The sequence below is a fragment of the Cyprinus carpio genome, chromosome B18 (genome assembly GCF_018340385.1).
Source record: "Cyprinus carpio isolate SPL01 chromosome B18, ASM1834038v1, whole genome shotgun sequence".
Taxonomy (NCBI): domain Eukaryota; kingdom Metazoa; phylum Chordata; class Actinopteri; order Cypriniformes; family Cyprinidae; genus Cyprinus; species Cyprinus carpio.
Window position 1 is genome coordinate 4,344,061 of NC_056614.1, and position 12,967 is coordinate 4,357,027.

General features: G+C 37.0%; 1 protein-coding gene across 7 annotated transcripts; it reads right to left on the reverse strand.

Annotated features, from left to right (window-relative positions):
• Positions 1-10: 10 nt before the first annotated feature.
• LOC109064300 (protein FAM118B-like) lies at positions 11-12,847 on the reverse strand. Of its 7 annotated transcripts, none has more exons than XM_042743543.1 (9): positions 12,683-12,847; positions 11,719-11,984; positions 8,769-8,859; positions 7,746-7,997; positions 4,079-4,306; positions 2,742-2,870; positions 1,247-1,556; positions 1,098-1,163; positions 11-983 (listed from the first exon to the last, which is right to left on the reverse strand). In XM_042743543.1, exons 2-9 carry the CDS (start codon positions 11,982-11,984, stop codon positions 955-957), a joined length of 1,371 nt encoding a protein of 456 aa, XP_042599477.1. In that variant the 5' UTR covers positions 12,683-12,847; the 3' UTR covers positions 11-954. The 7 variants fall into 7 exon arrangements, with proteins under 7 accessions (XP_042599477.1, XP_042599480.1, XP_042599479.1 ...); XM_042743546.1 differs by having other exon boundaries at positions 11,848-11,984; positions 12,683-12,843; XM_042743545.1 differs by having other exon boundaries at positions 11-809; positions 12,683-12,842.
• Between the last annotated feature and the right edge of the window lie 120 nt (positions 12,848-12,967).

A 12,967-nucleotide genomic window follows, 5' to 3' on the forward strand; every position in this document is an offset into this window, starting at 1 on the left:
TTTCAACCAGTAAAAATGTGTGTACTGTATATGGAAGCTTGCTTCAGCCACAGAATAAAAATAAAAGTAATTGCAACCTTTTATCTCACAATTCAGAATTTTTTTTTAAATCATTATTTTAATTCATTATTTATTACAGCAAATGCTATCATTAAACATTCAATTGTACTGTACCATGTAAAGTAGTACTAAGAATTCTTATTACAATTTTTTTAATGAGGGATTTTTCACATTACAGTAATCCGAATTTGAAGGTGGGTAGTGTTTAGGTGAGATAAAAATATGTCACAATGCAAAATTAACCATGTTAACAGTCATATATATACATGTACACTTATTTAGGGGTGAAATAGGACGTGGACATTTCTTAATAATTTTGTGAGGTTCACAAAATCACCATTTTAATATTGCTGGTGCATTTACTGATGTAAAATATGGGAAGTTAGACTGCATTTCTAACACTCCTGTTCAAATATTTTGGTATTTTACAGCTCATGTTCAAGATCAGACTTCCCTGAACATCATTATTGGTCCACACTTCACTTAAAACCACATTTTAAAAAATTCTCCCTCACTCACATGAAGAGTTTCATACACATTTTCCGAGTTGCAGGAGTTCACAGTTTGCTTGGTGGTGCTTTGAATGACGCCTTTCCCGTGTGAAGTGATCCGGTACTGGCGGCGCTCGGTTTAAGTATGAGAAATGAGTCTGTTGTGCGTGAAGGTCTAGTCATACCAGATCCGAGCGGAAGGGGGCGGCGGAGCTGTGGAAACGTTCCCAGACTGCCACTTGTGTCATGAGTGGTAGTCTGGACAGGGAGAGAGGAAGAGCTACAATGAAGGTCTCGTTACAACACAGTGCGCATCAGCTGATTTCATCACGGGAAGCCACGGTGCAGAGGAGTACAGTGGGAAGGGGAGTGTAAAACAACAACAGAAGCCCTTGTGCTGCATTCATGTTTCTATCGTTCTAGAAGCATGCACTGAAGGAAAGAAGGGAAAAGGAAAAAAAAATGCCTCGTCAAGCTCCAGTCAAATGCCCAAACTGCCTTTAGCATGCAAGCTGGTTGAGGTGCCAACACAAAATCTGTCCTAACCTTGCAGGAGGTTTTTCTGGGTCGTGAAGCCATTATGACTTTCTTCGCCTTGTGAGATGGGCGATCCTGAATCAATCCAGCAAATGAATCGGTGAAAAATCAAAAACATCAGTTGTATGTAATGCATCTAAAAAGTGAAGACACCTTACCCCAGCCATTGGTGACCACGTCCCGGTCCACATCCCGGTTGCAAATCTCATTGGCCAGTCGTTCGAAGTACTCCGGCAGGTCGGCGTATTCGTTGCCGTACGAGATGACCTTAATGCCCTTGTCCAGCATGTTGTCTCGGAGCTTCTTGAATTCGCCCACGTCCTCTCGCCGCACCAGCATGAAATGCTCAAGGTCAGACTTGTGTTTGACCGCCTCGAGAAAAAGGGCCTGGAAGGTGGTGTCGTCCACTGTCCTCCCGCAGCCCAGGAACACAAAAGACTTGGTTTCGTACAGTTTCTGGATCTCCCTCTGCAAAAACATGCAACAATGTAATAACTGACATTAAGGACTGATATGATGATTTTCCATACACTTTGAATACATGTGAGTGTACTCATCTTATTAAAAATAAATAAATAAATAAAACTTACACATACCCCCACCCCCCAAAAAACAAACTATTTTTATATACATCATGAATTATTAACCTGAAACAACTTTTTTTATATAATTAATTATTTATTTGAATGAAACTTGTCTCATATTTGTTTAATTAATGTTTAACTATTAATCTTGACACAAAAATAATGCAGGGGTCTCTATGATATAATTTATTTTATTCTGCATGTTAGTCTCACGACATGACTTTGTTTGGTAAACAACATTTATTCAAATATTAACAGGCATCGCAAAAGTTTTTTTTTTTTCAAATTTTTTTGAAAATCGCACTTGTGATTTAAAACACAATCTTAAAAAATCCAGGTTCACTGTGTTTGTTTGTAGGGCTGCACAATTTGTAAAGTTTTGTGATTACCCAAAAACTATTTTTATATACATCATGAATTATTAACCTGAAACAACCTTGTTTTATATGTTTTTATTATTTGTAATTCTTTTATTATCACAATTATTACTCAACTACTAAATAAAAGTAAAAAAAAAAAAGAGTATTTAAGAATTTAAGAAAAAGCAATATTTTTAAAGTTACATTACTAATATTTTTGGCTGTCTTAATTTGTTTTTTGTAAAACATTAGGGTTGATTTGGTAAGAACAGTGGGGTGTTTTTATTTGGAAAACTGTATTGGGCAAAGTGACATGTTTCACTTTGTAAGAAAAGTGGGATTTTTCTATTTGAATTACAGATCGGGAAAACATCAAAATGAATATGAATTAAAAAATTATAATATGCTTATCATAGAAGAGGTGCATTTTTAATGCATTTCTTAACTGCGTTATGTCATAGACCGTCATAACATAACAAATTGTTATGCTGCTTTTATCAGCATCATATAAACTTCATATAATGCTGTCATAACAGTTTGTAGTTTGGTCAATTATTTCAAGGAGTGGACAGCAAGCAATAAAAACCACCACAAAAGGGAGTATCTCTTCAGCCCAGAATGCTTTGGTTCAGTGTCCTCCACCCCAATGAATTATCAACGTTCCAGCGGTGTGACTTTGTTTCTCCTGAGAGCGGAAAACATTCACTCACCATGACTTCTGTGTTTCTCAGAACGTTCTGGTAGCCAGCAGGATGCAGTACGATGCCGCTGGGGTTGGTGTAAACACCGTGAATATGGAGTACGCTCAGTCTTCTCTTCTCCTGAGCCCACTCCAGAACCTGCACACACAAGCACACAGCGGCATTTCATACTCCGCTGCTCCCAATCCGGCTCCCACTAGGAGCGTCCAGCTGCTTTTAATGACTGCGGGTTCTAATCAAGAGGCATTTGATGGAAAAGGTGCATAAACACCCTGCTTAAAGGCCACGCTATGGAAAACCACACACGGCCTGATGAATAAAGACAGGGAACTGAACATGCAGTCACTTGTGTTTCCGAGGGCCCTTCAGGTGAGCTGCTGTAGAGCTTACATGCACTAATGCACTACATGACGCTTGGCCTGAGACCATAAGGCTGGTTTTATGGCTAATAGCTGAAGCTTTCACTGCTTTGTGCTGAAGGAAATTTATGGCCAAAAGTAAACAGAGATGAACCCAGTGCACTGAACATCTGAGGAACAGCGTTTCACAGCTTTATTTCAAAGCACACTTTGTTTTTAGTTTGCGCTGAAAGCAACTGACGATATGACGATGGGTATTTTTGTACAAGTCCCCATAGTCTCTTCTTCAGATATTTTTATCTGTTGCTTATCAGTGACTTTTATCAGACATAATGCAATTCAATCATAGACTAAATAACTGTGGGGTACGTGACATCACATTGCTGATGGATGTTCAGGTCCCGATGACCTGCCAACAAACATCACAATTTCTAAGTGTTTTATATTGATACGTTTATATGTTTTATATTGAAATTGAATGAATTCTGAAGAAAACTCAAGTAATGATGCAGAAAATTCAGCTTTGCGTCACAGGAATAAATAACATTTTAAAATATATTCAAATAGAAAATATTCCTTTTTTTACTTTTTAAACTGAAATGTTAATCATTTGACTAGCACTGTGAAAAAAAACATATTACAAAAAAAATTCAAAACCCTTAAACTCGCAATTTATAAGATTGTTTGATTGATAGAATTAACTACTTACAAAATAACAAAAGAACAACATAATTATATTAATAATAATGATTAATCACATGATTAGCGAATTTCTACAATTTAGGATTTTATTATGATTTTAAATAAGACCTTGTTTAATATTATTACTTCAGAAAATAAATGTAATTTAGAATAAATTATAAGTATCTTCTTTCATCAACTCTACATTTATGCACTGACCAAATCCAATTCTAAAAGTTAGATGTCCTTCACTATTCAAATGGTTAGCGAACTGTGACTCATTTATACAGAAAACACTGCTGGTACCTTCTTCTCATCTGTGAGATCCAGAGACTCCAGCTTGGTCCCTTGATGGGCGGCGTAAATCTCTAGCAGATTGTCAAAGTTAGTGGTGAGGACCAGAGCGCCGCTCTCCATCAACTGCAGCACGGAGCGGAGGAGATGCTTCCCAGCGTTCTCCATCTTACACTCCAGGTCATCAAACACCTCGTAGAGGCAGTCTTTAAAAAAGGTGGAGCGTACATTTCCCGTCCTCTACAGAGACCAAAAGAAAGAAATGAGAAAAGAGATCAACAAATCAACTTCAGGAGTATTCAATTAACTCTTTTGGGAATGCACTGCTACAGGAGTCAACCAAAGCAGGCTTTCAGAGGGGAAACAAGCATTATCTTCTTCAAGGGTCTTGAAATGTTCTTTCTGGAACACTTCAAGGGAAATTAATAAGCACCTTAATTCATTTATTTAGGCTAATCTTGCGGGCAATGAAATTGGCTTGATTTTTACACATGCAAACTTCAACCCGGATAATAGGAACCTCATAAGAAACAGCATACTTCAGTCAAATATTTAGGCTATATTTGTAGGTAATTAGAAACTCTGCACAAAATTTGTTTCATGAGAGATTGTGGAGAGAGCGCTGAGAATAGAGGAGTTTTGACAGACGTGCTCTTGTCCTGGTCAGACTCAATCTCATTACACTGAGCTGAATTCATTCTCTGAGCTTGGCAGGGGCACATGGAAAACCAGAGACAGTGAGCGAGAGAGAGAGAGAGAGAGAGAGAGAGAGGTGCTGCTATGAATAGCACTTTCTCAGGAAGAGACTAATTATCAGCACCTCCACACCTGACGTGAACTAATGCCTCGGATCTCAGAGGTGTAAATGTCTTTCAACAGTTTACACCTGATATTAACCTCCGTCTCAGCATATGATCATATGCAGTCAGCATTAAATACAGATGAAAAACCTTTTTGTAACAAACCACTCAAAATTGCATTTGCAGGGCTCCAGACTGTACCTAAAACAGTTCATTTGAGACCAAAAATATTCATATGCAAAATCAATTTTTATCAAAATCAATTTAGCATTACATAACTTGCTTATCAACAGATTCAAATTCAATATGGTGTCTACCCTCACTAAGGTCTATTTATCTATTTTCTTTTTTTTTTTCCTGGAGCCCTAATTTGGGTACTCAATGAAAAATAACAGCATTGAGCAACAAGCATTCGGAAATGAGATGAACAAGCAACCAATTCTTGGAAAGGTCTGGACTTTTTTGTGCTTATCAACATAGTGACTCAAGATAACATTGATGCCTGAATCAAAAAAGCAGTCTGAAAGTCTCAAGCGTGACTTATATATTCATGCCCGAACATGTCAAAGCGCAAAATGTATTTTGACAGGCGTCCACTGACCTGCTGCGAACATTACAAACTAAAGAAATATGTAATGCTGACGCTGAATGGACTAGCATCTAGTCACAGCACGTTGTTCTGGAAGTGTGAATCCAGGACACATGTTCAGATTAGCCTAGTTTTCTGCGCCTCTGCTCATACGAGGCTCAAAACTCTCACAAGTAGGTTAAATCACTGAAAGACCTCACACTTACAATAACAAACAAACTGAGCTTGGAGATTCACAGGGTGGACAATGAGATAGACTGCAGGCTGATGTTTGTCTAGGAGAGTTATTTTGTTGATGTGAATTGTTCAGCTTCGTCCATTCCAGTCAACAAAACCCCAGCAATAGAGCTGAAATTCATTACCTAACTCCCTTTCACAAGCCTAATGCCATCTAAATCCTCTGGTGACACTGGTGGGTTTGGATGCAAATTATACTGAGGCTTGACAATGAAAAACAGGGATAAACCCATGAGTGTTGTTTTGACAGGGCGACAGAAACAACAGAATTGGTGGCACGTGGTTGTACGCCCCATTTTGGCTGGAGAGAGAGGAAGGGACTAATGATGGACAAACTCACAGTTGTGCTCTTCAGTCCATGCATTGCCTGTCACTGTGTTCAGGATTCACATGTTTATTAGGGATCAACAATACAGAATTTTTTCCTTCAAGATTTTTCGTTGCCCTGCCAACGTTTCACTGATCAAAGACACCGAAAGATTGTATGTTTAGCAAAATATCTGAAATTTTATTTTTTATTATTACAAATTTACTGCCACTTTATAATCTTAACCATAAAATCCAAGGCTGGACACTATACTGTAAATTAATTTTAAACAATCTTCATTTTGATGAACCAATATGAATTCTTAAATCCTAAGATCCATCTTTTAGTCGATGCTGTTTCCTGTTGATGTGTGAACAAAATAAATTATATGAAAATATATGAATACATGAAATATATAAACCAAAGTCTCATCTTTCATAAATTTTTTTTTAACATAATTCTAACAATAAATGTGGTTTTCGACACTTTTAAATGTGGCATACCAGATCGCTGTAGCCACATCAGTTTAAGCACCACGTGAACCAGTCATTTCTTCCTCTTTACTACTGGTTATTGCACGAAATAAACAAACATGAGAAGGTATGGTAAACAAAATTGTAAAACATACTGAAATGTTGCATGTTATTGCTCAATCAAGATATCAACTGAACAGTTTATAAACTATGGGCCCTATCATACACCCGGCGCAATGCGACGCAAGGCGCAGCGCAAGTGTGTTTGCTAGTTTCAGTCTGTGCTGGTCCAAAAAAGAGGTGTGTTCAGGCGCATTGCTATTTTAAGGCGCTGAAAATAGACTGCGCCATAGACCAACTCAAACCTGGTCTAAAGTCTGGAAATGTTTTTTCTTTGTTATTTAAAGAGCGTGTTAGTATAGGCGGGTCCACAACACGAGTTCACGCTGCTTATTAAACACAGGGACGCACAGCAGCACACAGACATGCCAAATATGAAAAATAAAAGGATGCATAAAAAAAAATGCATAAGAATTTTTAAATATAAAAATGCCTACATGTCATAATGGATAGTCATCGCATGTATCAGAATTAGGCTATCTATTTGCTCGCACACAAGCAACTCCGTTTCATCTCGAAGACGCGTTCTGTCTTTGCGCTTGCCAAATTCCGCCGTGTAAATAGCAAATCCGTCATGGCACGAGCACAACTGGCTCTTAAAGGGAATGGAAGATGAGACTCTGATTGGTTTATTGCACGTTACACCCAAAAAACACCCATTACTTATTAAGAGAATAGGGACAACCCGTTTAGACCATGCGCCCAGGCGCGCCAACCGTTTTTCCATCGTTAAAATAGCAAAAGTGGATTTGGACACGCGCCCTGAGTGCACCTGCGCCGTGCGCTTTACACTTTGCGTTTAGATCGTTAAAATAGGGCCCTATATGTTATTTAACAGTTACGTAAAAAAAAGCCATTCACTGTCTATAACTTGATAGTCAACTAGACAAATGTAACTCTAGAAAGGAGCATTTTGTATGTATCCATGAAATGTAGTGATATGACATCCACCCTTTAAATGTTAATATTTCTAATATCTTTTGCCAAATGCATGCTTGTAAATGTACCATTGACACTTTATTTAACACATACACAAAAAATAATAAATAAAATAATACTATATATATATATATAGAGAGAGAGAGAGAGAGAGAGAGAGAGTGTGTGTGTGCTTTCAAAAATGGTAAGAAAATTAAAAAAAAAAACCTCTTACCGGTGAAAGTTTCTGGATTAGGTCATGAGCAACATGCACCAGGTTCTTGTCCTCTTGCAGACTTTTCTGGAAGCGGCGGCTCTCTTCCTCCTCCAGCAGATCAAAGTCATTGGCAGCATCTAGCAGCGCCTGGATCAGACCTTTCCAGGAGCGCAGCGCGGGCACCTGAGGAGCTACGGCTGAACTCACCCCCGTGCCGATCACCAGCACCAGCTCAGGAGCACGCTTGGTCTTCAGGCTGGGCAACAACTTTTCAGTCAGCAGAGCAGGAGGAAATGTAATCAGGTCAGAGGAAACATGCATATGGACGGAACTATGCAACAAAGTTATATGCAAAGCATGGCTTAACCTGACTTCAAAAATATGATCTGAAACTTTTAAACAAACAAGTATAAGAAAAAAAAGTCAACCTCATTAGCTGTTTTCTATTTCTTCTCTATGATGTTGGTGATTTTCGCACACTTCTTAAATGCTGGACATGTCTAAATGTGATTAAAACCCCTGGTTTGTGTAAATTGTATTGATGTGTTTAAAATAATTCTTTCTAATTCTTTCTAAATCGGTCTCATCCAGCCCTCTAGGCTTTAAAGGAAACACAAAAGAAGGTATAAAGAAAATATTTTGAATAATGCTGGTAACAAAACGGTTTCAAATCCCATCGACTTCCAATGTACGGACAAAAAGTGCAATGGAAATCAATACCAGCTACCAGCTTTCTTCAGAATATCTTGTTTTGTGTTCTTCAGAAAAAGGAAAGTCAAACAGGTTTGGAATGACACGTGGGTGTGTAAATGATGACAGAATCTTTATTTTTGGGTGGACTATCGTTTTTTTTTTTTTTTCAAAGAATAGGAAAAACCTATCTGGCAAAGTCATTCTTATCAGAAAGTACAGGTCTTTGAAAGATCACATGTTCATCAGAACAGGTCAGCACACATTGAGCCGATATCAATAAAGAATATTTGGCTCGACACGGGAATGTGCTGGCAGCAAAGCAAGACACAAACATCTGTTGTTTCCATACCTGGCCTTCTTAGCCACTGTGTCGCCATCCTCAGAGTCATGGGAAGGACGCTTCTCTGTCTTCACTGTAACAGCAGAGGCCATTCGACTCCTGAGAAACAAAGTACAGTTTATTCAGTACAATCACAGCAACAAACACTGACCAAAAGGCTAAACAACAGGCGACAGGCACGTGGACAGAATTCATTTATATGCAATACTACATAGTATCACACAGTTTTACAACATAATTTCACTAAACCTAGTGAATTTAAGATTAGAGTTGTTACCAGGAATTAATTAGACCGATGTCAAGTGCTCGTTTAGAGGGTTAATGAAGCTTAATTGAATTAATAGCCTTAGTTATCTTGACATTGAAAGAGACTTATTCTCCTCTGGCTGGAGGAGCAGGTTTTCGAGTATTTTCATGCTCATGATGCGAAGAAGAAATCTGAAGATGCTGCAGTGATTTGTTGTACTAACTTCACTGAGGAGCTGACAGATGTTAGTGCATATTTCTTATCTTTCTGTTTTCTCTTAGTTTTTCTTTCAAATTCATGCCAGACAGATTCGGGTGCACATAAGAGGCCCAACTAATCAATCATAACCTACAGCAACAAACACTGACCAGACATCCAAGACAGCCTCTTGAGCTAGCAAGCTAACAGGCTAGCTACAATTGTATTTTTAGCGCCTAATAATCGAATTGTTATAAAGTAATGGATTTTTTTCCCCCTGTAAATCCTTAAATCCAACATAGTTATAACGTAATTATTATTCTGATACATGTTTTGGTTGTTTTAGCTTAGTTGAAGTCTTTAGTCACCTGTTGCTTTTGTTCCATATGTGACACAATACAGCTTTAGCACACAGGCTAATATTACACTGTTGTCTATAAGGATATTATTTATCTCCACACTACAACACTAACAAAACAAAAATTAATACATTGTATACTTTTAAGTTACACTTCGTTCAACTGGAAAGGCGAGATGACGGAAAGGAGCAGATTTAACGTTACCAATCCGGTAACTTACATCGAAAGACTAAAAGAAAACAAGTTAACGAGAACAATACCGAAACAAAAAAAAAATATCTTAAAAGTTTCAAAACACGACTTACCCAGATGAACAGAGAAAAAAAAGAGGATCCGAGTACTGTCTAATGATAAACTAATAATAAAACTTTTTAAAACTTAAATAAACTTTTTTTTTTTTATCGAACAAACTTTTAAGTGGCTTCCTATATAAGATCTCAGTAACAGTAGGGTATCAGTGCCAGTCAGCCTTCAGAGTCTAAACCGCTAAAGGCCTTGAATGAATCAGTTCAGCCTTTAGCGAAGCACCTTTCCTCCGCGAGTCTAGTGTACACAAGCTCGGGCTTTACACGTGTCCGCGCATCACAGCGGATGTGCGCGCCCCCGCGTGTGTTTATGATGTGAAGGTTTAATACGCCAGACTGATAGTGACACACACACAGACAAACTGTGTTTTCTCTTGCCCTACACCTAAACCTACCCCTCACAGGAAGCTTTCTGCATTTTTAGATTTTCAAAAAACTTTATGCTGTATGATTTATAAGCTTTTTTCCTCATGGGGACCAAAAAATGTCCCCACAAGATCAAGATTTATTGGTATTACTATACTTGTGGGGACATTTGGTCCCCATAACGTGATAAATACCAGGTGTACACACACGCACATGTTTGTTTTTGTGAATTGTGGGGACATTCCATAGGCATAATGGTTTTTGTACTTTACAAACTGTATGTGCTATCGCTCTACACCAACCCTACACCTAAACCTACCCCTTACAGGAAACTTTGTGCATTTTTACTTTCTCAAAAAAAAACCTAATTCTGTATGGTTTATATAAGCATTTCAAGTTTTCGGGACATGGGTTATGTTCTCATAAGTCACCCTCTCCTTGTAATACCTATGTCATACCCATGTCATTATACAAAGTTGTGTCCTGATATGTCACAAAAACATGCACATACACACACACACACTTACAGGCGGTGGCTCCAAACACAACATTCAATCAGAGTAGTAATTTTCATTTATTGATGTGAGACATTAAATTATGTGAGTGGCATATCTGACACATTATTGATTATCCAAACTTTTTCATTTTATAACCAGCTATTAAAGTATAAAAAACATCATAACTTAAACAGCTTCCTATGGAAGCCCGTCTCCGTCACTGAATAAAGACTTTTTTTCTCGCTATTGCGAGGTTGTATCTCTCAATTCAAGACTTAATAACTCACAATTGCAAGTTTATATCACACAATTCTTTGCACCAACAAAAATAAAGCCCTAGGAGAACTGTTGTGCGTCTCTGATCAACGTTTTTATACTAATCGAGTGAATAAGTGATTCAGTGAGCCATTCATAAGTTCATAAGGCAGTCCCTTGCTTCGTTTCTGAATGTATCAGCCATTTGAATGAATGATTGAATGAATGACTCACTTATTAAGACAGGGATTTGCCACCATCTACTGGCGCTTTTAGTTTTATATTTAGAGTAGGCCTGTCATTTCTTTTTTTTTTAAATAATTTCATATTTTACTGTTTATTTGTATTTTTGTATGTTGAATTAAAAAAAATCTTTCTAAAGCTACTTTTTTGTAATCTCTATTCATTTTTTTTTCTAAATTAACACAATGATAACCATCATCTTTAATTACTTTATCTTTAATTAATCAGCATGATGCGCATGTTAAAAAATGTATCAAATTAATTTGAGATTAATTTGATTAGTTAATCGGCACATTATGTAATTAGATGGGGGAAAAATAACTTTTAATCATTTTAAAACAAAAAATACAAGAGTTTGTATCAGGCAATTCAGAAAAAAAAAATTAAAGATTTTCGAGTTTGTATCACAATTTTGAGAAAAAAAGTCATAATTGCGGGATGTAAAGTCATAATTTCCTTTTTTTATTTGTTGCACAGTGGCTTTCTACCTTGGTTCTGTAGGTAGCTGTTCAAATTCATCGCTGTGTTTTTGTACTAGCATTCGGTTTCTTTGTCTTCTTCTCTGATTTGCTTTTCTCCATTGGTCTCTCTTGCTTTGTTTCTCGCTCTCACTCAACTCTGCGACTGGTTTCACCTTTCCATGTCTTATTAGTCTGTACCAGGCCTCTCTTTGCTTTTCTAAATATTGTGCCCTTCTTGAGGGATCAGCATCCCGTCGAGCCCTGTATCTTCGCTGTTTCTCTGCTGCTGACATCTATGGAAATCATGGAAAGTGCTGATTATGTACTTACTGTTTTATAATAATGGATCAAGTAGGCTATATTTGGAGAAGCCTTTCCAAATTTGGGGTCAGTAAGATTTTTGGTTTTGAAAGAAATTAAGAATTATTAACAAAGATGCATAAAATTGATCAAAGTGACATTTATAATGACACAAAAGATTTCTATTTCAAATAAACGCTGTTCGTTGAACTTTCTATTCATTAAAGCATCCTGAATAAACTCTATAACAGTATTAAGCAGCACAACTGTTTTCAACACTGATAAATAATAACAATAAGAATTCTTGAGCTGCAAATATTAAAATGATTTCTAAAGGATCATGCAATCATACTGAAGACTGCAGTACTGATACTGAGAATTCAGCTTCACCATCACAGGGAAAAAAATTACATTTTTAAAATATACTCAAATAGAAAACCTTTTCTGGTAATTCCAATAACATTTCACAAATCTTACAGACCCCAGTGAACAATAGTGCAAGCTATTCAGTTAAACTATTACAAGTATACTTATTATATATAAACCACAACATACAAACAGGCTTAAATATAAAAATTATACTGATGAACATTGCTGCGTAACATAGTTGACAGATAGCAGCTAACATACTTGCCTTACTTTGACCAGACACGTGGCATTTTTGTACAGTAACATAATATAATCCACTTACCAGTTTGTTTTCAAAATGCCTGTCACTCACTGAAAGGCAATACAATCACGTGATACAGGTCAGATGGTTTTGGGACAAACTATTGCTCAGTTACATGGGGGTGTTGTATTAGTAACTTAGTTGACAACACGAGGTATTTATTCATGATGATAATAGAAGAAATATGATTATTGTATATATATTAGATAATACAAATAGTGTTTAATGTTCTGTCCGTTTGGTAAAAATCAGACATGCTTAGAACTTCATTAAAATATTATTCATATATACTTCATTCATTGTACA